The 27,300-nt window shown below is 41.3% G+C and overlaps 2 protein-coding genes across 2 annotated transcripts; both read left to right on the top strand.

Moving 5' to 3' along the window:
- Positions 1-142: 142 nt before the first annotated feature.
- Positions 143-11,686, top strand: rundc3ab (RUN domain containing 3Ab). Its single transcript, XM_031758736.2, has 11 exons — positions 143-492; positions 7,168-7,283; positions 7,493-7,620; positions 7,748-7,833; positions 7,918-8,007; positions 8,091-8,171; positions 8,282-8,447; positions 8,689-8,846; positions 9,006-9,125; positions 10,377-10,477; positions 10,562-11,686. Exons 1-11 carry the CDS (start codon positions 398-400, stop codon positions 10,702-10,704), a joined length of 1,284 nt encoding a protein of 427 aa, XP_031614596.2. The 5' UTR covers positions 143-397; the 3' UTR covers positions 10,705-11,686.
- Positions 11,687-15,804: 4,118 nt separating this feature from the next.
- Positions 15,805-26,438, top strand: LOC116335125 (protein FAM117A-like). The gene is made up of 8 exons (XM_031758735.2): positions 15,805-16,533; positions 17,426-17,571; positions 19,413-19,508; positions 19,847-19,963; positions 20,630-20,758; positions 20,957-21,140; positions 23,155-23,314; positions 24,239-26,438. Exons 1-8 carry the CDS (start codon positions 16,215-16,217, stop codon positions 24,525-24,527), a joined length of 1,440 nt encoding a protein of 479 aa, XP_031614595.1. The 5' UTR covers positions 15,805-16,214; the 3' UTR covers positions 24,528-26,438.
- Positions 26,439-27,300: the final 862 nt, after the last annotated feature.

Genomic DNA, 27,300 nt, shown 5'->3' with positions numbered 1-27,300 from the left:
TTGTGGTTAGTCTTTATATATTATATTAAGCTCTTAGAGAAACTGTGCGTGTCGCTGGAGCCGGTGACGTACTTCGGTCCGCACTACACGAAACGATCCAATGACGGCATGATGAAGTCAGAAAAGTGGGCGGAGACAGAAATAGGGGGCTCGAGCAGACAATTCAGTCCCGTGAGCAGGTCACAGAAGTAAACATAAAAACAAAGCCCACGCTCCGCGCGCTCTGGTGTGTCTAATGTGTCGAGCCGTTTCCTCCGTCGTCTCACAAAGTGCCGCCGCTGTCTGTCAGCGGCACTGACGCGGGCCGCCAGCATCCTCTCCGGCATCCACAAGTGAATGAGGAGGGCCGGTGGCCCACAGGGAGGGGTCGTTTGCTTCCAGGGCTGCCTCCTCCTGGATGGAGCAGGCAGCGATGGCCATGGGAGATGTCTCGAAAAAAGCATCTACTCGGAACCTGGCGGTGGAGAGGAAAAACCTCCTCACGGTCTGCAGGTGAGTGCATTATCCAACACGCCTTATGTTGTATATGTTACTGGACATTTTTTATGCCCTTAATGCTGCATTAAGTGCATCTAAGTGGTCATGTGGTTTGTAGCTGGTCTATTTTATGCCAGCAGATTGGTGGAGATGTTTCCATCCTTGCCATAGATAATAATTTTTTCCTTATTTTCACGTGCACATTTAGGTTAGCTTCTCCAGCCTGTGTACTAATCCTGTGCCTCTGTGACCTGCGACCTTGTATCACACATATATATTTAAATAAAATCAGAGATCACACAGACAGTTGCCTCTCTGTGTGAGTTTCATCTTTGTCAGTGCAATTTATATCCCAGTGCTGATGGTGTGGTCGCTATGACGACACCCTTCCTGGGGCAAGGACTAGCTGGCACCCTAGGGACTTAAGGCAGGATGGCAGTATAAGATCTTTACATAAAGTCCTGCTTGGATTTTGTGAGGTTGTTTGATAGAGATTTGTTCTTCAGTAGGCTTAAACACACAAACACTGACCTGACAGTGCAGGCACATAATGATCTCTAACGATTATGGTTATGTAAAGGGAGTATTTAGTCTGTAAGTCAGCAGGCATGCTTCCACTTCACCCAGCAGTAGTTGTGCTATCATTCAGCTCAGTCATGCATCAGCTTCAACATATATAAACATCCACAACCCACAGCAAATTTAAAGCTGCTGTGACTTAAATTTGGATTTTCCAAATGCATAAAATATTTTATATAATCTAAAAGGGGTCAGTTGCTGAGGTGGACATTGGAGTGTTAGCTCACTTCAGCTCCACTGCTTATTGTAGCTTCTTATATGTAAATTGAAAGCATTAAAGTCAGTAAAAATGCTATAAAAGTAAGCAGGACCTCTGTGAGCCAATGACAGGTGGATCTAGGTCAGGTCCCCGCCCTGCTGTTTGTAATACACAGGAAACGCAGGGATTGTGCTCGTTTTGAGGATAGTCAGCCATTTATTATCCAGTTGAAGCAGCTGAATGAGGCATTGTTGCCTTTGGGACAATGGGGAGTGAAATCACTTGCCTCAGTGGCTTGTGATAAGATAAGCATTGTTTATAGATGTGAAAGTGGCCAGTAAAACATAAAGATGGTGACTCTGCAAAACATGACCAGTATTTAGCCATAATATTTTCTCTCTGTTTACAGGAGATGGTTAATTTCCTTCTCACAGCTCACTGCATATCTTACCGCCACTGGACAAATAGCATTTGACAGGTGTTCTTGTAAAAAATAGTCCTGCTGAATTATTTAGTATCCAGGAAAACATTTAGTGGTCACTGCTGAAGAAATAATGGTGCTTAAAATAAACTGAAAATTCTTTGCCTGTGAAGTTTTATATAATTTGTGGGTGTATATTGCTAAAAATATACACCCACAAATGCACAGTGCTGGGAAAAATATTTCACTCCTTCCTGATTTCTTATTTTTTGCATATTTGCCACAGTTAGATGTTTCGGATCATTGAACAAATTTTAATATTTGACAAAGCTAACTTAAAACATACAATGAATGATGATTTCCTTTTATTAAAGGGAAAAATGTTGTCAATTTTCAGGACATAGCTTAGCCCTATGTGAAAGTGTAATTGTGAACCTGGTTAAATCATACATTTACTGTGATTATCCACATTTTTTGGAAAGCTGAGTTCAGTTTCACCCGCTATCACCAGGTCTGATTACTGCATGACATGGTGAATCAAGAAGTAACCTAAATAGAACCTGTTTGACAAATGGAAGAAGACCAAAAGACATCAAAAAGCAACACCTCTTGCCACAATATAAAGAAACTCATGAACAGATCAGAAACAAAGTCAATGTCAGGTCACAAAAGAACCCAGAACAACTCCTAAAGAACTTCAGGTCTCGCTTTTAGAGTTTATGATTCAACAATAAGAGAGCGACAGGGCAAACATCACATCCATGGGAGAGTTTTGGGAGAAAACCGCTGCTGACCAAAACTAAGGCTCGTCTCACAAAACATCTTGATGATCCCCAAGACTTTTGTGGAAACATGTGGTGAAAAACTAACACAGCATTTCATAAAAAGAATACATCGTAACAAGAGCATGCTGGTGGTAGCGTGATGGTCTGGGGCTGCTTTGCTGCTTCAGGACTTGGACGATTTGCTGTAACTGATGGAACCATGAATTCTGCTTTCTACCAGAAAATCCTGTAGGACAATGTCTGAAGGGCTCAAAAACAAAACAAAACAAAACAAAAAAAGAAACGAAAGAAAGAAAAAAAGGAGATTTTGGAGTGGCCTAAAAAGAATGTGAAATACTCATTTCCAGATATCACAAACTTATGCTGTTTGCAGTTTTTGCTGCCAGGGGTGGCACAACCAGTTATTAGGTTTAGAGGGCAATTACATGCTACACCACATTATTGAAATGTTGAGCTGTAAACGTTACAGCTAAAAAACATTAGCTTGTTATGTCACTAGCTGTGTCCCGATTCCTAGGCTGCATCCTTCAGAGGCCGCATTTGAAGGCCGATTACGTCACAGCCAGGCGACAAGGGCTGTCCCAATTCAAAGGCTGCTCCAAATGGGGCCGACAAATCCTTAATTTTCCTGGATTTGAAGGATGGGTCGGATGTGTCCTTCGTGGCTCAACGTATCCCAGAATTCATAGCGCGGCCCAGCAAATTCCAGTTTCCAACAATGGCGGCAGCTATTTAGTTTTAATATTACTCTTTCTTGGTCACAAAATAAACTTTTAAGATATTTTCAGGCAAGAATGTAGCTGTGTAAACTTCAAATATCTGCTCGATTTATCAAGACATCACATATTTGCAAAAGGGCTCTGACATTTTCAGAGATGTCTGTTACCCGCTAGAGCCGGCGAGAACACCGAACTCCCGCCACATTTTCAGATCCCGCGTGGTCTTTCGCTACTCAGGTTAAACATGATATATAAGTCACTTAGATAATGTAAAAATGTTATTGTTTGGCTTTTTTCAGTGTTTTATTTGTTCCTTAGTAAATCGGTTTGGCTGAGATTAAAGTTTTACTTTTCACACAGCTGAATAAATGTCAAAGAGAAAACTGATTAAACAGAAATGTGAGATGGTAGAGAATTTACTCCAATATCCTGTTATATTTTAGGGAGCAAGGAGCAGACAGCTGAGTTTGTCCGGTAATTAAACTCCACCAGACAGCTGGTGATGCAAATCTGAAGGCTAGACTGTCTCACACTTCCAGCCTTCTCAGTCTTCGAAGGACCTGGCCCACGTAGACTGCAAAGGCCGGGTCCTCCGAAGGATGTGGCCTAGGAGTTGGGACACAGCTATTGTTATGCTAATGCTAGTTGATGTTAATATTGTTAATGCTAATTAGCATTAGCAACAAAAAGCAGCTAGCTAATATCTGCAAATATCTTGTTCCCTTGAGTTTTAATAACCTATTTTCTCCAAAGTCTTTCTTTTTACAGTGTAATGAAATAAGAAACAAGCTCAATGTACAAGAATCAAAATTAAAACAGGATAATAGGGTAAAGTGGATTAAAGTAGTTGCATGCCATGGAGACTAGATGACTCAGATAAGTAACCAGTGACTCAGCTAAAAATTTTCCCCATCCATCACCACAGTTATCAAGATTTACAGCCAAAATTTACATGCATCAAAATTTATATTTATGAAATTATGGATAAAATCTTGCCAATTGAGTTATGATTATTATCATTATTGAGTTATGTCTCTCTGAAGTAATTTTATTTGTTTAAATCTTCAGCACACACAAAAGTTAAAGGGTTTTCACAGGAAGATCCTGGCTGTCAGGAATGTATTACAGGAGACGTATGTCATCAGCTCAAATTGTCTAGTACAAAGGAAGTTGTTGGTGTTTCCTGAAAGTGCTCGATGAACATATTCCTCACAGTAAAAGGATGACATCAGACTGAAGTGTAGAAATGAGACTGCAGGAAATGGAAGGTACATTGTCAGAGATCACATAATTACATCCACACTCAAATGGGATAGAGATACGCTTGTACAATTTCAAATAGTTTAACCCTCTGAGCTCTAACCCTGATTATAATTCCAGGCAATCAAATTAGTAATGGTTGATTGATTGGTGACGCAGTCCTGATGCTATAACCTAAGGAATATTGCAGGAATTCGATCAATATTGAGTTTTAGTGACACCCAGACTATTGTGCTTTTCATGCTTTTATTTCGTCTTTGTTAGACTGCTGTAATGGTCTTTTAACAGGTATCAATCAGAAAGCATGAAATAGACTTCAGACTATGCAAAATCAGCTGCCAGACTTGTTACCAGAACCTTGAAAACTGAACACATCTTACCCCAGTCTTAATGACTCTACACTGGCTGTGCATTTCTCTAGGAATTGATTTTAAGATTTTCTTTATTACCTTTAAAGTCCTTCATTGCTCGGCATCAAAATATACACTCAAAGTGCAGTTCTTCTACCAATCAGTGCTCAGCTGAGATCCTTGGTCAGAAACCCATTAACAGTTCCCACCTCACATGTAAAGACACAAGCCGATCGAGTGTTTGAATGTCTGCTGTTGGGGCTCCTCGATTGCGGAATGACCTGCCTGAGAAAATTCAGCTCACCCCATCAGTGTCTTCTTTTAAGATCCCCCTTTTTTATTTTCATGTTACATTTAAGTCTTGTGTGGACTGTTTTCATTTTATTTGTAAATTCCATCCATCGATCTATCCATTTTCTTTCACTTATCCCGGCCCGGGTGCAGCAAACTAAGCAGAGAAGCCCAGACCTCCCTCTTTCCGGCCACCTCCTCTAGCTTGTCCAGGACAACACCAAGGCGTTCCCAGGCCAGCCAAGAGATTTAATCTCTCTAGCATATCCTGGGTCTACCCCAGGGTCTCCTCCTGGTGGGACATGGCTAGAACACCTCACCTTGGAGGCAAGCAGGAGGCATGCTTGTCAGATGCCCAAGCCACCTACACTGGCTCCTTTTGATGTGGAGGAGTAGCAGCTTTACCCCTCCCAGATGGCTAAACTTCTCACCCTGTCTCTAAGGAAGAGGGCAACCACCCTTCAGTGAAAGCTCATTTCCACCACTTGTATCCGTGATCTCATTCTTTCGGTCACTACCCAAAGGTTATGACCAGGTGAGGGTAGGGACATAGATCAACCAGTAAATAGAGAGCTTCCTTTTTACGCTCAGCTCTCTTTTCACCACTACGGACCAGTACAGTGTCCGCTGATATGTTCATTGTTTTGTATAATTTCCTCCTTGTTTGTTCTGTTATTCTGTTTTTTGGGGAGAAGTACTCTGTAACTCTAGTTTTGATAAGTGCTTTACAAATAAACTATTATTAAATGGTATCATACATAATTACTTTATGCTCTGCCCTTACAAGCTAACACCACATCAACAACAAATAACTAGAACCAAGGTGGCAACATGACTTACAAGTGATAAAGAAATATCCTTACCTGGCAGCTTATAAACTCCAAAATTACCAAACAACTATTTCATTCTGTCGTCATCAGCAAACCAAATTCAACAAGTTGATTTTTGGCAAATATCTTGCTAAATATAGGTATTTATATAGGTAACTCATCATAACAAGGACAGTACAAAAGAAAGTATTTCATGCTGAACGTCTGCTGATTCACATAATTCATACTGCCTGTGACTGTCCTGGATATTTTTAGGTTGTTTTTCTGAGTTTCATTGACCTTTGTTAATCGTGCAGTACAGATTACAGTTTGAGTTTTGAACAAGACGGATTGGAAACCTAGAATATTTATGAAGGCAAGTTATCTCTCTTATCTGCCATGGTCACAGAATACATTTAGACCCTTGTGTACAAAACCTAAAAACCTAAAACCTTGTTCCCATTTTACCATTCACTGACCACACAAGTACATCACATTTATTACACTGGATCCAAAAATTCACATAGCAACATGTGTTTTAACCATTTTTCTTCAAATATAGAAAGTAACTTTCTTACATGTTAAATTGTTATCATACAGAGACTACAGTTCAGCTTCCTTTAAAAACAGCACAGAGCTCTGTAGTCTGGGGAGAAGTGTGTGATTTTTCAGTGCTTACTATTTACTCTATATTCTGCCAAATTAAGCAAGCAATTTGGCAGAAGATAGACCGATTCCACAGTCTTATCATCTCCTGTTTTCTCTACACTGATCCAAGGATCCATCCCAAGTCGTCTGGAACAGCCATCACAAATTTTTGAACACAGAAAAATAAACGTAGAGCCCAAAAACTATACAAAATCTGCTGATGTACATTCTTTAAATTTGTACATATCCCTGTAATTTGTGTTTATGATATTAGAAATCATGTAAGAAAATGAATAGTCATTTAATTGTACTCATTAAAAACTGTTCAGTCTGTTTTTTAGGGTTAAACCTAACTAAATGTATAACAGTGGCAGAACATAGTGTTCTTTCGTGACTGCATCCTTAAACAGACTTGTGTGGTTTATCAAGTGCGATTCACAAATGTTTAGCAATAGTTTGATGTACGGCATGTTCTGCCTACTGTAAACTGAAACAAAGACAGCGGTAACCCATCAGCGTTTTTCCTGACTAATCTTTTCCCTCTATGACTTCATGTGCTTTCCAGCACATGAAGTGCTCGAATAAGTGCTGGAATAAGTGCTCTCCTCGCTCCTCTCCACCACACACAGGTTTTCGGTTAAGACCCTGCTGGAGAAATACACGGCCGAGCCCATCGATGATTCATCAGAAGAGTTCGTCAATTTCGCCGCCATCCTTGAACACATCCTCAGCCATCGTTTCAAAGGTACTAAACTGAGGAGATAACATATCAGGGATTAACGTCCTGTTGAATCAAGGCTCTTACAGTGTTTACTGAAACTTTTCTGTCCTGTTTAGCAGCTTTGACAAGCAGAACCATGTTGTTTTATTATTCGCAGTAATATATGTGTAGTGTAACAACGTGTTTTTCAGTGCTTACTAAAACTAACGCACTTCACATGCTTGTCGTGTCAGGCTCTAGTAGCTGGTTCGATGGTCAGAGGAGTTACTGGGACTACATCCGCCTGGCGTGTGCTAAAATCCCCAACAGCTGCATTAGCAGCATTGAGAGCATGGAAAACATCAGCACCTCACGAGCCAAGGCAAGCCCAGCGTACAATGACAAAAAAATTAGAGATAAATAAGGATATGTAGTGTTATTGGAACAAATTTAGAAGTCATTTTTGTGACTCTCCAAACTAATTTCTTTAGCTTTGGTGTTCCTTTCAGGGCCGAGCCTGGATGAGAGTAGCCCTGATGGAGAAGAGGCTATCTGAATACATCGCCACTGCCCTGAGGGACAGCAGAACAACCAAGTCAGCACCTCTCTTTATAATAAAAATCACTTGATCCTCGTAAAAACATGTTCCCACCTAACCACACTTGTCTTTGTGCTTTAGGAGGTTCTATGCAGAGGGAGCCATCATGTTAAGAGAAGAAGCTACAGTGCTAACAGGGATGCTAATAGGTCTTGGAGCTATAGACTTTAGGTGGGGCGTCCTGACTTTTTAGATATCAGACTGATACTTTTAAAATCCTTATGCATGTATAAAGAGTGGTTTGTCTCCCTCAGCTTCTGTTTAAAAGGGGAGGCCCTGGATGGGAAATCTCCTGCAGTGATTGACTATACTCCATACTTGAAATTCACACAAAGGTACACCAACCTTCACGTATTTCAGAGACACTTTGAAAATTAGAGAAACTCCACTCCACACACCCCATTCAAAGTCAATAAGATACTGATACTGGCTGCTTGTGTCACAGCTATGATTACCTGAGCGATGACGATGACCAGCAGAGTGTTGACAGCAGCGCGAGTGACGACAGCGTCCCTGAACATCCTTACATCCCCCTGGTCACAGACGAGGAGAGCTGGAGCACAAAGTGTCGCAAGATGGAGCAGAGGTTCAAGATTGTCAATGCACAAAAGGTGGGCGGACAAACATGATGTGTTTTTATCACTGTTGTTTGTCTAAATCTAAGGTTAATAAATGCAGATAAATGAGTTCATCGTTTCATGACTCTATTAATCTGTCTGTTAATAACAACAGTTATACTCCAAAGTCATTTCTACATTACTATGACCATTCACAGATGGTTGGTGTCTAATATGAGTATCTGAGGGTGGATGTTTTTTTTAAATTTCGCTCAGTCTGGATGTGTGTTGTCAGGGTTACCTGGAGGAGCTTGTACGTCTGCGTGAGTCACAGCTGAAGAACACAGAGACGGAGAACAAGAGGCTAAAGGCTCGGCTGGAGGAGCTGCAGACCCAGAGCCAACAGGAGAAAAGGGAACTGGAGGCCATCGTCTTGGAGCTTCAGGAGCAACTGTGAGTGAAACAGACAGATGGTTAGCATGTTTAAGCAAACAGCTTTAACACAGTGCCAGCTTAACTGATGAGCACTCTTCACTGCAGAGTACCGTGGACTGTGTGTGCTTTTCAGTGGTTCTGTTGTTGGGACTTATGCTTTACCCTCACATGTCTCAGGACAAGCTTGATTCCGTGTGACTCCAACCACTTGGCGAAAAACCTCTCAATCCCACTCGTCAACCAGTGGCCAACGCTCGAGCCGTTCGACAGCCAAGAGGACGTGAAGCTGTTTCGCAGGTTTGCTACAGGCAGCATGGCTACTTTGTCTCATTGTTGCAATTTGACAATATACACAAACTCTGTAATAACAATAATATACACCAGCTAGTTGCATTTTAGTTACACCTTGCTAGTACTGGCTTGGACCCCCTTTTGTCTTCAGAACTGCTTCAGTTCTTCACAGCATAGATTCGACAAGTCCATCTGCTTCAAGATTAGACATGTTGTTCTCTTTTTCACACCATTCTCCTTGAACTCTACAGATGGTTGTGTGTAGGACTTTAGACTATGACGAAATACATCAGAGGACGATATTCAAACGTCTATCGTTTCATGTTATAGGCCATCGTTTATTTGTTTTAGTTGACGGTTTGCAATAGTCACCACGGCACCACAGAAGGACTAGCCAAAACAAATCGAGGAGCTCATTCCTAAACAGGCAACTACTTCTGTAGCTGCAACAACAGATATGTGGCTGAGCCGAACAACATTCCTGTATGCGCTTAACGGTGCATTTCATCCGAGACTGGACACTCTGCAGCAGATGTTTGCAGACAACCTGGTTTCCTGACGACCATACAGGAACAGTAATGATACCCGGTGGCCTCAGGGAAGCTCTTGCATAACTGTGAGGTTGTCTAGTGTGTGTCACTATGGGATAACACCGCGTAAGGCCCATATTTATTTCATTTTTGATTATTTAATTTAAATGTGAAAAAGAAATAGTACTTTTGATGGGCAGATTATAGAAACTATTCACTGAATTTACAGAAAATGCACTATATTGTGGTTTATATTATTATCAGGTGACTTATATTGGGATATAAGATCGACATATTGCATAGCCCTAGTTGTGTGGGAAAATCCCAGCAGGTCAGCAGTTTCTGAAATACTCTGGCATCAGGTGGGCCATATTCAAAGTCATTTAAATCACCTTTCTTCCTCATTATCGTTCTCAGTTTGAACTTCAGCACATTGTTTTGATCATGTGTACATGCTTAATTGCACTCACTTGCTGCCATTTGATTGGTTTATAAAATATTTGTGTTGATTAGCAGTTGAACAGGTGCACCTAATGAAGTGGCTGGTGAGTGTATAATATTGTTCCATCAAAGATCAGACAGCACTTAGCAGTTTGTGTAAATCACAAGCAAAAATCAGATGGTGTAGTTATGTCCATGTAAACCTGTATAGAAAACATTTTAATTTTTTAATTCAAAATTTGAACCTATATTTGAGCCATATATAAACACTTGTTTTCTCTTTCAGGAGGAGTTTTCCAAGCACAGAGCTGCTATCGGTGGAGGTCAGCCTGGATTCTGACTCTCAGAGGACTCAGGAGAAACAGAATGGGAGGGCCTGGTGCACAGGTGACAGCTCAGACACACAAGCGATTAAACATCTGTGTACAGTTAAACTGACCCTTCCATTCTATGTTTGTCCCACCCTCACAGAAAAGGACTACACCCCCTCCATGATGGGCCTGTGTGGATCCTTGGCGTCCTTCCCAAGCTGCAAATCTCTGACTAGCCTGAAGTCCAGCGAGTGCCTGGTCAACATCAGCACAGAGAACAGTCCTGCCCTCTCTCCCAGCTAGGGGGCACCAAAGAAACACTGCCAAAAAACATTAAGACGCTCCGGCGTGAAAATAATACGACTGTTCTCGGTGGGCGGACAGACGCTTAACAGACTTGAGTCCCTTTACTTTTACAACCCAGCACTCTCAGCTTACACCTGTTGTGGAAGAGCAGCCTGCACGCTCTCTGGGCCTGTGCAGCAAAGATGCAGGAGCAAGCTGCTGCACTGCCTCATGGCCTCCTTCAGCGTCATTGCCTTTCATTGTCGTGACATCATTAAGCCTCCTGCACTGTAAAGCAGCCGGTTTAGATCTGACCTTCTTTCACTTACAGTCACCCATCTGAACCGGTCCCATTCATCGAAGCTCACTGTAGGGTCGTTCTGTGTGTCGCTGTCCTTTTGTCTGCGTCTTATCGATCTGTCAGCCTATCTTACTCTGCCTGTTGAATAACACTGACAGGATGGGTGAGCTGCTATAACCTTATGGAGAAACAGCCCTATTATATACTGTTACAGGAGCGTGAAAAGAGTTTAGAACAGAAGCTTTTAATGTGGTGAGTCAGATGGTTTATGATGAAGATTATTTAAAAAAATAAATAACAGAAGCTACTTTATGATATTAGAATCAATGACAGTTTAGACCTTATTCAATCATATGCTAGGTTAGACACACATGTCAGGCTGCAGAGGTTTGTGGAGACGTCACAGTGTGAACATTTAAAAAATAAAACAAATCTGTTGCATACAAACGCAGAGTTTATTGTGACTATGCAGAATGAGTGTTGTCCTTGTCTTTTTCTACAAACATAGCTTCATAGAATAGTTTGAGCAGGAGAGAAATAGTGAATGTGCAACATGCGTATGCCATTTTTTTTCTTTCTGTGAGCTTTCCTTTTCTGTTACAGTTACATCCATGACATACTCACCTGTGTCAGTCACACATGTGTAAATTGCTTTTTAATGCGGCATTTTTGAGAGTTGGGAAACATTTAAAACTGCAATAAAACTGCCTTTTTTTGAAACATTAAATGTGCTTATGTATTTAATGGATATACCATCAGCCTATCTACCACTTCGATCCAGGCTGAAATCGCTCAGTTCCTATCCTATGAGAATAGTTCCTCTAACGACTACAGGTAATCTCAGGGATCCTTTCTGTTGTGCCACCAGCAGGTCAGATTTTTAAATGTCGAGTGAAGAATCCTAAAATCTATCAGATGGACTGTCATAGCATTTTATACAGACATTAATCAAGGTACTGGGATCTACCACACTGTTGTACATTAGCCCCTGATATTTAAATAACAACTGAAAGCAGGTAACTCATGAATACACCGTCATGAGTTACCTGCTTTCCATAGGAATTAAGAGGGTAGGTAGCAGACATGTGCTGCTAATTAAATGCACTTCACTAACTCATCAGCAGCAAGTGTGAGCACCTCTACTGCAGTTTGCTGGTCACGAGCATTCAGGCTGTGGACGTGCCGACAAATTCACCTCTTGGTCAGAGAAACTGCAAAAAACCACAGAGCTACATCTCAGAATATACTGTCCTCAGGTTGCATGATAAATGTTAAAGTTCATGACAGTAAAATTAGAAAAAGACTGAACAAGTATGGCTTGTTTGGAAGGTTTCCCGGGAGAAAGCTTCTTTTTTCTATAAAGGACAGAGAATAGTCATTTTCTCCTGGTTTTGCAGAGTTGCATCTGAACAAACCACAAGTCTTCTAGAACAATTTCCTTTTAACAGATGAGACCAAAGTGGCGATGTTTGGCCGTAATACACACCGGCACGTTTAGTGAAAACCAAACACAGCATATCAGTACAAACACCTTATACCAACTGTTAAACACAGTGGTGGAGGGGTGATGATTTGGGCTTATTTTGAATTAAAATTGGAAAAATTGGTGTACTTTCTTTTTCACACTCCCTCCACATGATAAGCTGATATCACAGCTGATTATTTTACTATAGGTCCAAGAAGCCTCCCTGCCATCACCCTCGTCCCCCTTTGGCCTGGGTCACGCTTTGTTCTCATGTCTTCCCCTTGAGACCTAACTTTGTGAAGCATGACATCGCCTCTCTTTAAATGAGTTCAAGATAGCTCACATGAGGTCAGAGGTTAGGCTCATTTATTCATTAACACAGACAAATACACAGAGCTGAGCAAACAGGAGCTGGAGGTCCTTTGGTAAATGTTGGAAAAGCATTACGTGGGAGATACATTCCAGGTCGAAATACTGTCCAATTAACTCCCAGGCTGTAAATGAATGGATGCCTGTGGGGTGGTGCTAAGCTGTGTTTAGTTATTTGTCTTTGTCTTTGGTGGTTTTGTGAGAGTGACATTAATTGCTGGCTGCAATTTATACTAGACAGATGAGCACGCTGCAAACACATGGTTTAACGCTTCATCTTTCTGTGATAAAGCCCTCTTAGTCCCATTCTGGTGTCCCGACAAGCAAATGTGTTACCTAAGCACGGGGACAGGGTCCCGTGTAAGACACGCATATTTCAGGACAGTTAGCTTTTGCAGAGGGCGTCGGATGGCGAGTCTTACACTGGTCTGGCTTCTAAAAGTGGCGTTTTGTTATCTCAGCCCTCTTCTTCTGTCCCACCATTGGCACTCCCTTTTTACAGAGTCAGGATATTTATCTTCCACAATGCACACTGTCTCATATACGCACACACATATGCATGCACACCACCCATAACCACTTCACAGTCCACCCAGATGGTGCACACACACCCAGCTGGGCCTCAGGATTGCATGAAGGGGAAATTAGCCTACAAATAAACAAATGTATGAAGCTGATGATGAAATATTTAGATGACCGCTCCGGGGGGAGTTTGCATGTTCTAGCTCATTTAGTGCAGATAACATGGACTTTATACCACGGCTAAGAGCTCTGCAAACCATGTCACACTGTTGTAATTTGTTTATATTTCTCCTATGTTTATTCATCCATTGGTGTTGATGCATTTTTTTTTTACATTGTGTGTATTTAAAAACAATCTCTTGAAAGTTTTCTTTAATTAGCCAAGTCTTGCTTTTTTTGTCAAATAATATTATTGGTAAAGGCTAATGCAGCGTAGACCCCACAGAAGTGCTGCTGTAAGAAAGAAACTAGCAAATTCGCATGAGGTTTATGATGTTTACGTATGATAAATTAAGGAAATCAAGGATGTTACAGCAATATTATTTTATTGTTGTACTGCGATGAATGCAAACCAGTGGAGGAGAAGACAAATATGTGAAATAACATGAAAATCATAGCTGCAGGGAACAGAAACAATGACTCTAATGTATGTGCATAATGACCGATCAAATAACAGCATGATCTTAGACAGCCTCGGCTCTCCTGACCTACAGTTTCTCTCAGCTAAATACCGGCCATTTTTTCTTCCAAGAGAGCGAACAATGGTGATTGTCGTTGCTGTCTGCATTCCACCTGATCCCAGGGTTTAGCAGGAATTCCTGCGAAACAGACAGCAGCTTCACCCTGATGGCATCAGACAAACCTCAGCTCAGTACTTCTGCCTGATTAGGGCAGAAAATACACTTGATCGTGTTTATTAAAATATCAAGCATTCATATAAAGCCATACCCCTCCCCCGCTAAGCCCAGTCAGACCACCTCTCTCTTCTCCTCACTCCTGCTGACACCCCTCACTGGAGACAAAAAAACAAAAAATAAAGCCACAACTGAAGACTATTAAAAACCATCAAGCCTGACCTCAGAAAGAACTACCGGACTGTTTTGAACACACTGTTTGGGAAATATTTGAACATCAGCTGAACACACGGAGTCAGTTCTGTTCTGCATCAGGTACTGTGCTGATAATACCACTGACAGAAAACCTGGATGACAGGGAAGTTCAGGACCGTCTTCAGGGACCGCGGCTCTGATTGTTAAATCAGGTTGCAGAGCTCTGTACAATCCTGCAAGAGCTGAGCTGGAGAGCGGGATAAAAGAGGAAGATGGAAGATCACCTCATCCACTAGCTACAGGGGCTTTGAGGCCTCATAGCACTCAGTGTCATCCTCTCAGCCTCCCCAGACTCCAGAGCCCAGGCAGTCACCTTACAGCAACATCAAGTGAGGCTGGTGCTCAGGTCAATGAACACAAGGAAGGCCTCTGATCCCAACTGGATTCTTGGGAAGGTGCAAACAAGCATGTGCAGATCAGCCATCATCCCCTCATCCCAACCTGTGTGAAGTCTGCAACAGTCTTTCCTGTACCCAAACAAATCAGCCACTGACTGTCTCAGTGCTTACCACCCAATAGCACTTACAGCTCTGTCTTTAGTAGTTTTAATATATAGTACTTTTTTATATTTACAGTGTAAATGACTACATGTTTGCGCTTCATTTCTCTTTGCATCTGAAGGTGGAGCTGCTCTGCAGTGACATTATTCAAGGTATAATGAAAACTACAATAAAATTTGCATAATTTGGAGGAGTAAGAAGCAACTATGTACATTTCAGTGGCCCTCCCATAGGCGTACTTTACATGATTATTTCCATTTTGTGTTATTTTATACTTCTACTTCACTTGGAGCCAATTATTTCCTTTTTTTAATGAGCTACTTTTATTTTTTGGGAGCTGTAGATATATTAGTGCTGCAATGACTCTAAGTACTTTAACGCATTTTCTTTTAAGCTTTTAAGCTGGCTTTTTGAATCAATGGCCTTATTTTTACAACAGCAGGTGTAATAGCAAACGAATATTGCTCTTAATTAAGAGAGTGCTCTGTAGATCTTTCTACACAAGTAATGTTTACTTGCTAGGCCAGAAAAGCCACTAGCATGGCCCTTTAATACGTGTAAACTACTGCAGCAGCATTAAAATATGCTGATTCAAGTGTCAAGGTATAGCTACAATAGTCGGTTTCCTCCTTTAAAAAGGTTTAAATTTGCATTTAAAACACGAATTTAACATTAAAAAATATGCTAACCTGAGATATGAATTTGGGGGCGGGGACACCAAACTTCCTGGGCCTAGATGTGACGGATTGATGGCGCACTGACAAATAGGATTGAAATCTGAGGCTTCCCGTCCAATAAAAAAGTGAGATCTGTGACCAGGGCCCGCCCACACACGTAATTAAATCCACACCAGCGTGTTGCTGGAAGTGTTTGGAGTTTGCGTTGAAACAAGAACGCGGAGGGCTAGGAAGCTGTGCTCAGCCTCGCATCCTTCACGGCCACCTTAAAAAAAAAGAGAGAAAACAAACACGTTCCGGCCCGACAAGTTGTAATGAAACACACTTTAAAGTTTGCTCGGAAGCCGTGGGAGTTGACGTAAAAGTGACTTTTTGAAACTGGAGCTGCTTCCTCCTTCGACAACTGGGTGAAATATCTCAACATCCTCACAAAGAAACTTTGCTTGCTAGGCTGCTAACTCGCCACACAAGCCAGCAGCAAGGAGACCAAAAAAAGTATGCTCAGCGGCGAAGACGAGAACACAAGCTCGTATTGACGTTTTACTTGTCGGGTTATAGTGGTATGTGCTCGGACATGGCCTCTGAATGACTCGACTTGAGTTTTGTAACGGTTTTTCTTCGAGTAGTCATCACCAGCACCAGAGGAGAAAGAGCCGACGCTGGTTAACTTTAGCCAGCCACCACCATCACCAGAGCGCCCCCACAGCTCTACCAGGCAGGACAGCCACAGCTAATAACAGTCATTTAGAGTTAAGTGGACCCATATTTGACACTGTAAAGATGTCCGGTCGAAGTGGAGCTGGACACACGAGGGGTGCTGCTTTGGGTCCACAGCCGCTGAAGGCAACTGTCCCTTATCAGCTGGCCAGCAAACCGAGACCCAACAGGATAGATGGGAAGCCAGGTATGAGCTCAACACCTTTTTCCACCTTATCAATCCAAATTTAAGACCTCACGTAGTGTCACGATAGGTGTAAGAAGCTGGGTACGAGTTTCTGCAGTCCTGCGCAGTTGCAGAGCAGCTTTATCTGCTAGTTTCCCAGTAGGGCATTTGCAGACTTTAGATAATAAGTTCAAACTTGAGATAGCAAATTCTCAGTAAAAGGGGGCAAGTTAGTAGCCGGATCCAAGCATAAAATACACTGTACCATCTTAATCTTTAACACGAGCTTTAAAATATGTTTTTATTAAAGTGTGTGTGTGTGTGTGTGTGTGTGTGTGTGTGTGTGTGTGTGTTTTGTTTGTTTCTTTTAAGGGGAACTTTGCTACTTCTATGTTCAAGTATTGAAACTCTGTAGTTATAATTCCGAGATTAAAAAAAAATAATAAAATAGGCAGCAGTTTTATTTTGTTGGCAGGTTTTATATTTTATAATTTCTCCTTGTCAATCAAACTGACTATTTGGTGTTCATAGGATAATATCCAGAGATTGGTAGCCCCAAATATAAAACTATTTTCAAGAATTTTTAGAGTCTTAAAGGGCATTTTTGCCCATTTTTAAGAGAGACTAGTGTCCTTTTTTTTTTTTTATCATGTGTAGATGATGGCTGTGACATGAAGTCTCTTGATGCTTACTGTCAGTACGTTAAATACTTAAAAATAGATTTAAAGGCCAGTGCGTGTGAAAAGTAGCATTACATGTGGCTTTCTGATGTGAAGGTGAAAATGATGCAATGCATTTAAAATAAGTGTCTGCCATTATAATGCTGCAAGTTTCCTGAAGAAAAAATAATTAGTGTAGATTATTTTTAAGCTTTTCATAAATGATAAAAAAGTTGTCTCTGCAAAACTGACAGCTAGAAAGGCCAGATCCCACCAGCTGAGTCCGGGCATGAGGCGGACAATGTCTCTGGACGCCATCATCGGGCCGTACCTGCAAGGACACTGGCCCAAAGAACCAGAAGGCCCAAGCTGTGTGCCCCGCCAGGACAAATCCACCCAGGTCAGCGCCACATGGAAGAATGCTTTCAAGTGTGGGAATTATGAGTGTCTCTGTCAGAAAAATGAATGGAATGCATTTATCAATGATGCTTCCTCAATTTAGAGCTTTCCCTTTTTTTTTTTTTTTTTTTTTTTTTTTTTTTTTTTTTTTTTTTTTTTAAATGTCTCTCAGTTTTAGTTTTGGTTCTTTTGGGGGTGGGGGGGATAGAGGTTAGGTCACATCACAAAATTAGCTTGCACTTTTTGCAGAGAAATAAGTTGCTCTGAGGTGGAGGTTGAGGGTGGGGGTAGGGGGGTGTCCGGTGCTTGCACAGTGATTACAGAGTGAGAACTACAGCCATGAGAACAGTCCCCGAAGTCAGCTGACGAGGCCTTTTTGGCTGCACCCATCCTCTCTGCTCCGTGCAGGCACTCGCCACTGCACTTCGGTTGCCCACATCCTCCCTCCCTCCCTCCGTCTTTGTTTTTCGGTTTCTCCTGCTCTTTAGCTCGTCTGCAAGTTTGACAAGTCTGTGGGTGTGGATGGTGCGATGTGGCTGCATGTCGGCCTTTTAAGCATGAGAAGCTGATGTGTACTAAGTGTGAAACCAGTGATAAAATATGTGAGGTGATGCTGTAATATTTCACATTATACGTGACCTGTGTTTTTTGTATTAAGTAGGGCTTGATTTATGCAATTGCTGCTGGCTTGTGTGGTGCTTTGGCTCTACTGAGGAGATGTGAGAAGTAAAAACACAAAAGAGCTCCACATTACTAGCCATTCCACATGTTTTTGATGGTCCCTTCAGGTGACAGCAGACCACATGTGGATTTGGGTTGGCGAAGCTGCGCACCTCCACTGTGCAACCATGCCTGGTGCTTAAAGCAGAATCTGCTGCGTTTTAGGTCATTTGCTATACAGAGAGGAGGATTATGGGTATGCACATGATGCAGATGTGCTCTCTTGCAGTCCCACAAAAAGGCAATCTCCTGTAGACTGTCAGAAATGATGCTGCAAATTGGCTAAGAAGTGAGCTTAGACAGAAAGGGACAGACGGTGAAGTTTATCAGATGGGAAGGAGCGGAGAGAAAAAAAAAACTAACCAGTGACCAAAAAAGCCAACTGTGGCTGAAGTGGACAGTTTTCACTTCAATACAAAACATTTCTTCCCGTGTTACGACTTCAATCTTCCCCGCAGCAGGGCCGAAGCTAATAAAAAGCAGAACCCACAAGAGTAGCCCCCCAGACAAGTTATTCCGTATAATACTGGCACTGCCCCCTGTTGTCAGTACACAGTTACAACATGAAAACGGGTCTGCATGATGTGCTTGAGGTGCAATTTATCATCCAGCTAAGTACACGTTATCACAGATCGTAGTCGGTCTGCCCTCTAGCACTACGCCATGTAAATGCGGTTACTGATTTGTGCAATGATGGAAAAATAACAGCGAATTACCACTGAAGAAGCAGAAACTGTGTGATGTCTGCGCTGCCTGCTTTTACAGTTCTGGGTTGCTGGAATTTATTATCTCATGCTGTGAATACCGGCATGTGTGGAATATTTTCTCATGAGATGTTTTATCACACCTGTGACATGCATCTGAAAATAAATGGCATATGTAATGGTCTTTAATTGTGTCTAGCTTGCACTGAAGGCAAAGAAACTACGAAGTATAATTAAAAAATGGGAATCTTGAAAATGGCCTCCGTCTGTGAGGCTCTATAACTTTCCCTTGGTTTGTCATATATGATCATATGACAGCTTTGAACCAAACCCTAAACATACTTCTTCAAATGCAATCACGTCTTTAATATGCTTTTTATTAACATCAGTTCCCATGGCTGCTTTCTTCCCACCGCAGACCCCAGACTCGTGGTCCGAGAGATGCTACAGCCGGCGAGGGAGCAGCAGCCACAAGCGATCAGCATCATGGGGCAGCGCTGAACATCTGCGAGAGGTCAGTTTAACTTTTGATTGCTCAACATGCATTTGTAATGCCGGATTTGCTAAACTTGACGCTTTTTTTTTTTTATTAAAAAGGGCAAGTTCTTGAAAAAGTCTTGACTTTTATTGACATTATTGAGCAACAGGAGACTGAGGTCATCTGCAACGTTCCTCTTTTTATACTTTTTAACGAAGTCTCACTCCTCATGATGTCTCACTGAACAATGAGCCAACATAAAAAAATATTAATAATAAAATCCTTGTTTGTTGATACTAAGTGTTTGACATGCGGGATTAAAGGACTTCCTTTGTGTATTTGCATGTAGAGGCTTATTAACATGTTTGTTTCAGATCGCTAAACTAAAACAACAACTGCAGCAGTGCAGCAAACCTGCAGTCTCGGGGGCACATGACAAAGACCGCCAGCAGGGCTATCCTCAGGGGGGCCGTAGCCTTGGAGCTGCTCAGGTACCTTAGCATCAGCAGACACAAGCACACTGAATGAGTTACTTGAGGTTTTAGTGCCGATGTCTCTAGAATTAAATTTAGGTGTTTTTGTTTTTTCTTCTGTACCATGTATGGACACCTGTCACTGATTTACATTCACAAGAGCGCATTACTAAGCTATGCAGGTCTCTGCAGGAAGTGAATGAAATAAAACACTCAGGCAACAGGAAGATCACTACATCATGCTCGCTTCTGCTTTTCAGATTGTAATGCATGGTTCTGCTTTTCAGCACAGCTGGTGTGTGGTCCCACACTCCACTGGGCTGTGGTGATTTTTTTTTTTCTCAAATATACCAAAGTGGTGACGAGACGGTCCCATGCAGTTTATGAGAACACTTGCTAGTTTGATTATCAGCATTGAGCTTGTTGAATTTTAGAGATGTCTGAAGCAAATGACTCTTTGAATGCCTGTGTGCTCTCAAAAAGTAAGAAAGTTTCAGTTTTCTGTTTTTCCCTTTTTTGTGTCATATTTTTAATGGTAACAATAAAAAAAAAAAGTATATTTAGCCTGATGTTTTTGGAAAATATGGAAATAAAAGAAGCTGAAGGGAACTCTTAAAAAATGTCCTGTTGTTTGGCTCTTAGGAGTAGTGCAATAAAATTGTGTTCACTTGTTTGTGTGCTCAGACTGAACCTATTCCCATCCCCCCTGCTCCCCTGTCTACACTGGTCCCTCCCCTGCGCTGCAGCGTGGAGGGCCTCAACCAGGAGCTGGAAGGCATGTTCATCAGCCAGTCACTACATCCATTACAGAGGGTAATTATCACCTACAGAGCCCACACATGCTTGTTTACACAACATGCACATGTGAAGATGTTTAGGCATTGTTTTATTTGTAAGGAAAGGCGGGTTTCAGAGGTGGCACACGTAGTTTTCTGCTGAAGTAGAACTTCTGCGTTGGCCGATTTTCGTTTAATTAAACGTTCTAAAAAGTGCAGTTTCCTGTCTCGACAGCTGCTTGAGGTTCCAGACGGTCATCGGGCTCCGGTGCCTCTGCAGAGCTACAGCAGTGGATCTCAGAGCGACCCCCCCACCACGCCCCCGCCATCGTCATCCTCCACCTCCTCACCCTGCTCCTCTCCCAACTACATCTGCACTTCTCAGCCCAACTCAGATGCTCCTCCAGACCTGCACCAAGGTTAGTTTGTCAGACTTTTTGGATAAGAATTTTAATTTTTAAAATGGTCAGAACAAACATGAAAGTCTTGATTTGCTGACCACTTTATTAGGTACACCTTGCGGGTCCCAAGATGGACCCCTTTTACCTTCAGAAGTACCTTAATTACCTTAATTGTTCATGGCATAAATTCAGTGAGGTGCTGGAAACATTCCTCATATTTTGGTCCACATTGACATGACGTGTTAAACGCACATTAGGGGATGGTACACTGGAATTTAAGAGCTGAACATGGTCATGAGCAGTACTCGGGTAGTCTGTGGTATTTAAACAATGCTCAGTTGATTCCAAGGGGTCCAAAGTGTGCCACAGAAATATCCCCCCCACACCAACCGGCATGTTGTTACAAGATGCAATGGAGCCACACCCTGCTATCTGAATTGAGTGTCTTCATACCTGGCAAGGTTTTTTTATCATTTATTGTCCATTTCTGGTGATGTTGTGTGAGGTGTAGCCTCAGTTTTACTGTTCTTAGCTCCCAGGAGTGGCACCCGGTGTGGTCTTCTGCTGCTGTAGCTCAACTTTAACATGTTGTGCATTCAGAAATGCTCTTCTGCATACCTTGGTTGCTTGAGTTACTTTTGCCTTGCTTTAGCCTCAAACCAGTCTCGGCTGTTCTCCTGATATTGAGGTATTTTCACCCAGAGAACTTCTAATCACTGGATGTTTTCTCCTTTTCAGACCGTTCTTTGTAAACTCTACAGATGGTTCTGTAGGAAATTTTTCAATAAATCAGCAGTTCTTAAAATACTCAGACTCAGCTAGACCAACCATGCCACATTAAAGTCACTTAAGCTCAACTTTGTTTCTCATTCTGATGCTCTGTTTGAACTTCAGCAGGTCATCTTGCCTAAATGCACTGAGCTGCTGCCTTGAGATTGGCTGATTAGATAACTGCATTGATGAGCAGTTAAACAGTGTGTTTTTAAAAAAGTGTCTGCCAAGTGTATTTCTAGCAGACACGTGTAGACATAAAATGGCAGCACTGATGTATAACTTTGTGGTGGTTTCAGTAACGCAATTCAGCTTTGCCAAAAATATGTTGTCTGCAAAATGCAAATATGGCATGACATGTGTACTTAATATTAACCATGGAAGTTCTTGTTTTTTGGGCACTGGCTTGATGGACTAAAGAGTTGTAGTTGTCTTAGTTTATAGTAACAGTTTCCCTCTCACTCATAATTTCTTTATAGGTTCTTTCTGACATTAATCATGGACTTGACAATGAACGTATGAATGAGGTGACATCTCTTGCTGAGACCTCAAAATTTGACTTCCTTTAGTCGTGCATCAGGAACGTTATAAATTGATTTCTAAATGTCAAAAAGAAAGAGATGCAAACTGCTACTAAGGTTTTCATTTCTTTTCACTCCTCTGGTGATTCTTCAAATTTAATTTCAATTTGGGGAACATTGGTGAAGTTGCAAACCTTATGAATAAACAGGTAAGTCATAGGGGGTCATATGATTGTTGGGTTTTTCTCTGTATTTATTATTGTGCTATCTACTGTACAATATAAAGCGCCTTGAGGCGACTTTTGTTGTGATTTGGCGCTATATAAATAAAATTGAATTGAATTGAATTGAATTGAATTGTTAGGGAGTCCATCCCCTCCCCCCCGAAAATCCTGTGTTTTTAATATACTGCGTGCCAGCAAATGATTACTTTATGGTCAGCACCACATTGTCTGCACAAGCCTTTGAGTCCAGAAACGACTTCAGACATAACTCACTGTATCTAAGCTTGGAAAGAACTCTAGCTGAAAACTTCAGAATGTTGATCAGTCATAGCCAGAAACCAAGCTCTCGGCTCGCAGAAAATTAGGACGGTTTGAAACTGAGTTTGAGAGGAAATGACAAGACCATGTTAAGGGGGCAAGGTTGAGAAGAAGCAAGTAAACTGTTGCTGCCCCTCAGAACATTAAAATCTATTATATTATTTGTATTGAATATACATTTTTCTCTCCTCTTTCCAGGCTCAACAGACAGTGGGTTCCTGTCTCCGTTCTCCTTCCAGAATGAGGCTGACCTTTCTCCTCTCCTGAACGCCTCATCTCCAGGGCCCAACAAAAGCTGCTGCTTCCAGAGAAAACCTCCAGAGGGCTGTGAAAGGGTCAGAGTGTGGGAGGAGATCAGGTAGGTTTTTATTCATTTTGTTTTTGTGTTTGCATGCTAGAGGGAGACGGATAAATCACCTCTGGATAATGAAATATAATTAGACAAATACTGTGTACTCATTGTCAGTTAACACTGTCAGCATGTGGATGCCCTCTGGTGGTCACATTTGGAAAAAAAAATAAACGGTAGAAAAACAAAGTGTCTTTACCCAAAGTTGAATGTGATTTCCTGCATGATGTGATAGTTTTTAGTTGATTCAGAGTTTACCTTGCACTCACTAGAGTGAGTTAGTGGCATTAGCTGTAGATGTATGAACAGTTCCCCCCCCCTCTCTCAAAGCAGTTTGTTTGTTCAGCTTGGGAGTTTTGTTCTGCCAAACTGACAAGTTGATTATGTTGCAACACTTCATGTTGTCAGCACTAAAGCATTCAAAGTCCTCCTTGTTTTCAACTCTGTCTGAATCTTACACTGTGAAATTACTAGTCGTTACTCATAATAAGGAAGCAGCACTTACAAAACTCTGTTGCTTGGTATTTTAGTTTTTCTTTTCTAGTGGGTCCGTGACTTCTAGGGAACAGTTTCGGCTCGAGTAAAGCCTCATGCATGTTGACATGTAAGCACAGGCAGTGACTACATAGATCAGGGACGTCAAACTCATTTTACATCGTGAGCCGCATACAAGTCACTCTGATCTTAAGTTGGCTGGACCAGTGAAACTTCCCTTTCTGTCAGTGAAAAGAAGCTTAAGATATCTCTGGGATTAAATGTGGTTAACATTAAAAAAAGAAGTGCAGGTTCAACATTATGTCAGTTTTTCCACATGATAAAAAAAAATGCTGCTGAACTAAATGAAAGAAATCTGTGACTGTGTGCACCGAATGTAACCAAACTTTTTGTATCACTTTTATGGACTTAAGTTTTTCTTCTCCTTTTCTTCTTTAGCTCTCCACAGAAACCCACAATGGCCCTCATCTCCTCCTGCCCCGACCCCAACAAGGTAAACTTCACCCCCTATGGGGGTTCAGCCTTTTGCCCAGTCAGCCTCCCTAAGCCCCTGCTCCCCTCCATGGACATGTTTTTCAGAAGCTTTGGCTCTCCAGCAGGCAACTGCTTGAACCAGGGAACAAGCTCCTGCCAGACAGTGTCCTCTAACAACTGGGCTGGTCCTCCAGATCCTCCTGCAGCCACTACCATGATGGGAGAAAGTTCTGGAGAGGGGCTAGCTTTATAAAAACGGCTCCAGGTTGTTTCTTTGGAAATGAACAGAGTGGTGTTTGTTTTGTTTTTTTTATTCTTAGCTCATTCTTTTGCCACGCAGGTACAAACAAATAACATTGTGCCCTTTTCAGCCATGCGATGGCATCACTAATGTTCATTAGAGCTTCACTGAGACTTGTGCACCCCTGCAAAAGACTTGAATTTCTATTTCCAGCATCGACTCTAGTTGAGAGCAATCAGTTTTAAAGGCTTAAATCTTGCACAACCACAAATGGGTCATCTGTTAGTGCTGCTGGAGCTTCCCCTCCAACACAACACTGCTACAGAGAGCTGCTTTTGAATTAGGGATAGCAAAAAATGCGTATGGGAGGAATAATTTAGAGTTTATACAAACTAGTAACAGATAAAGTGCTGTTTATGTGCTGCTTGTTGTTATCTAGGATGCTCTGTAGTGAGCTGACCAGCAAAAAAAAAAATGCATGCGAGCCATTGTAATCAGGTATTCACTAGTCATGTTGAAAGTGATGGATAAATGTTAGCAAATGTGAGACTTTCAGATGCAGCGAGATTAAAGGAAACCACTGGATGTCTGAAAAGGGCTTGATGTTTAAAGGTATTGAGAAAATGAGTCACAATGCAAAGGAGACTGCTCTCTGAGCCTCTTGTTTTGGTTTCCTTAATTGCAACACTTCTAAACTAAACAAATTTAGTTCTGTTATTACCCAAAGATATTTACATTTGTCTTAGCCAAAAATAATTGAGGCATGGTGCTGTCTTAAAGCAGCACTGCTCACTTATTTTTCTCTCAACTTTCACTTGATTTGTTTGACTGACTGCTCACTTCCTGCACAGTTATTTCCTCAAAGACGCCACAACAGTAACTTTGTCGATACTGTTCCTTATTTTTAAACTGCATCTGTTTAATTATTTTTTTCATCTTATCAAAGATATTTATCTGCTGTTCACTTATTTTCCTTGCACCAGTCACTAGTGTACGAAGCGTGACAAATCAGTGGGTACTTTATTGTTTTTACCTGATTTAAAGGACAACATGAAATGACATTTTGATTGTTGTAAAGGGAATTTTGTAGATGTAGAAGTTCGGGTAGCATCAGCACCTAATGGCTTCAGCACATTCTTGCTTTACGAGTCTTTACGAGTAGTACTTTCTTTCTTAAAAAAAAAAAAAAATATGTATATCTTGTTTACTTGCAAAAAAGGGTTACCTGTTGTTTGTTGACATTCTAGATGTGTGCCTGATGGTACGTTTTAGTTTTGAGGTTTCACAGCCTAGTTGACTACCTAACCAGTTTTAGTGGTATAGACTTGTCGTCCTCAGTTTCCCTGATGTTCATTTTGTTCTACCAAGCTGACAAGTTAACGATCATATAGTTTTATTTTCTCGCAGACATGTTTGCACAAGTTGAACTACTACTTTTGAGTCGCAATTCTTATTTTTATACTCACTTTTGTACTTCATTGTAAATATATGTGTAGTGATGTCTGTTTTTTACTGTTTGTTTTTTTTTTTTGTTGTTGTTTTTTTTTTCCCCAAATACCTGTTACATAAGCTAAAAAGAAAAAAAGACCCTTGTCATTTTTAGTTTTGTTCTGTCAGGCAGATGTCACATGTGATATTGTATCGGGTGGATTTTTATGCACTTCCAGCAGAGGGTTTTACAGAGGAGAGGTTTCCTCCATAATTTAGCCTCTGATAGTTCTGTTTGCATGTGAACTGAAAGTTGACTATTTTGATCTTTTGACTAACATTTCCTTGTTTTAGCATCTTGATGAAATGCTGATGGACTGAAATCTTCTCATTCCGAATAATCTTCAAAGATTTTCTTTTTCTTTCCCCGGTTGTGGATACTGGGAATGTGTTATCTCAGGTTCTGTGTTTTGTCTACATAAATACATGATGCTAGCATGCTTTCTGTGTTTATTACATTCATTTTAGGATTGTAGCTCTTTGTGGGGTGAATTCAAAGCGAAGCACAATCTATGTAGCCATGGTGTTCAAGAGCGGACCTATTGGTGTGAAGTCCCGTGCGTATACTGCCAAGTTTTCATTTATCCTGCAGTTAGGAAGCTACTTTCAAGCCTTGTGCATTCATCTAGTCATACTGGAATATTTGTTTCTAAATTGGGTAAAAGAAAACACTAGAAAATCTTACAATCGTACCATGTGTCATTATGTCTCCATACACTGGAATTTTCACTATTTTCTGGGGCGGGGGGGATTGAGATCCGCCTGACTAAGACATGTAGATTGCGAAATAACAGATGAGAAGAAGTGTTCCAGTCTGTCACAAACTCTAATGCAGCACTTATAAAGCTTTAATTTCCTCTTTGTCTTCAGTCACATTGGTTTCTTCAGTCATTACCTTTGACTCACTGCAATGCTTCTCAGTTTTTTGGGTTTGGTTTTTTTGTTTGTTTTGTTTGTTTTTCCGTAAAGCTGATTATTGATGGCACAAACAATAAATTTAAAGTTTCATTTTTGGCCTGATAGAACATGTACACTTACTGGCCACCTCATTAGGGACACCTTGCTAGTAACCAGTAACTGCTTTGTCTTCAGAGCTGCCAATTTTTTCATGGCACACATTCAAAAACATAAGATTTTGGCCCATACTTCAATATGGGCCATCGCAATTGCTGCAGATTCGTGACTGTGCATCCATTATGTGAGTCTTCAGTTCCCCCATGTACCAAAAGTGCTCTATTGGAGTGAGATTAGTAACTCACTGATGGGTTGAAGAAACCAGTTTGACATAAATTGAGTT

The sequence above is a fragment of the Oreochromis aureus genome, linkage group 8, assembly GCF_013358895.1.
Source record: "Oreochromis aureus strain Israel breed Guangdong linkage group 8, ZZ_aureus, whole genome shotgun sequence".
Classification (NCBI taxonomy): domain Eukaryota; kingdom Metazoa; phylum Chordata; class Actinopteri; order Cichliformes; family Cichlidae; genus Oreochromis; species Oreochromis aureus.
The sequence above is the reverse complement of the archived record's forward strand: the minus strand, read 5'-3'. Positions and strand labels throughout refer to the sequence as shown.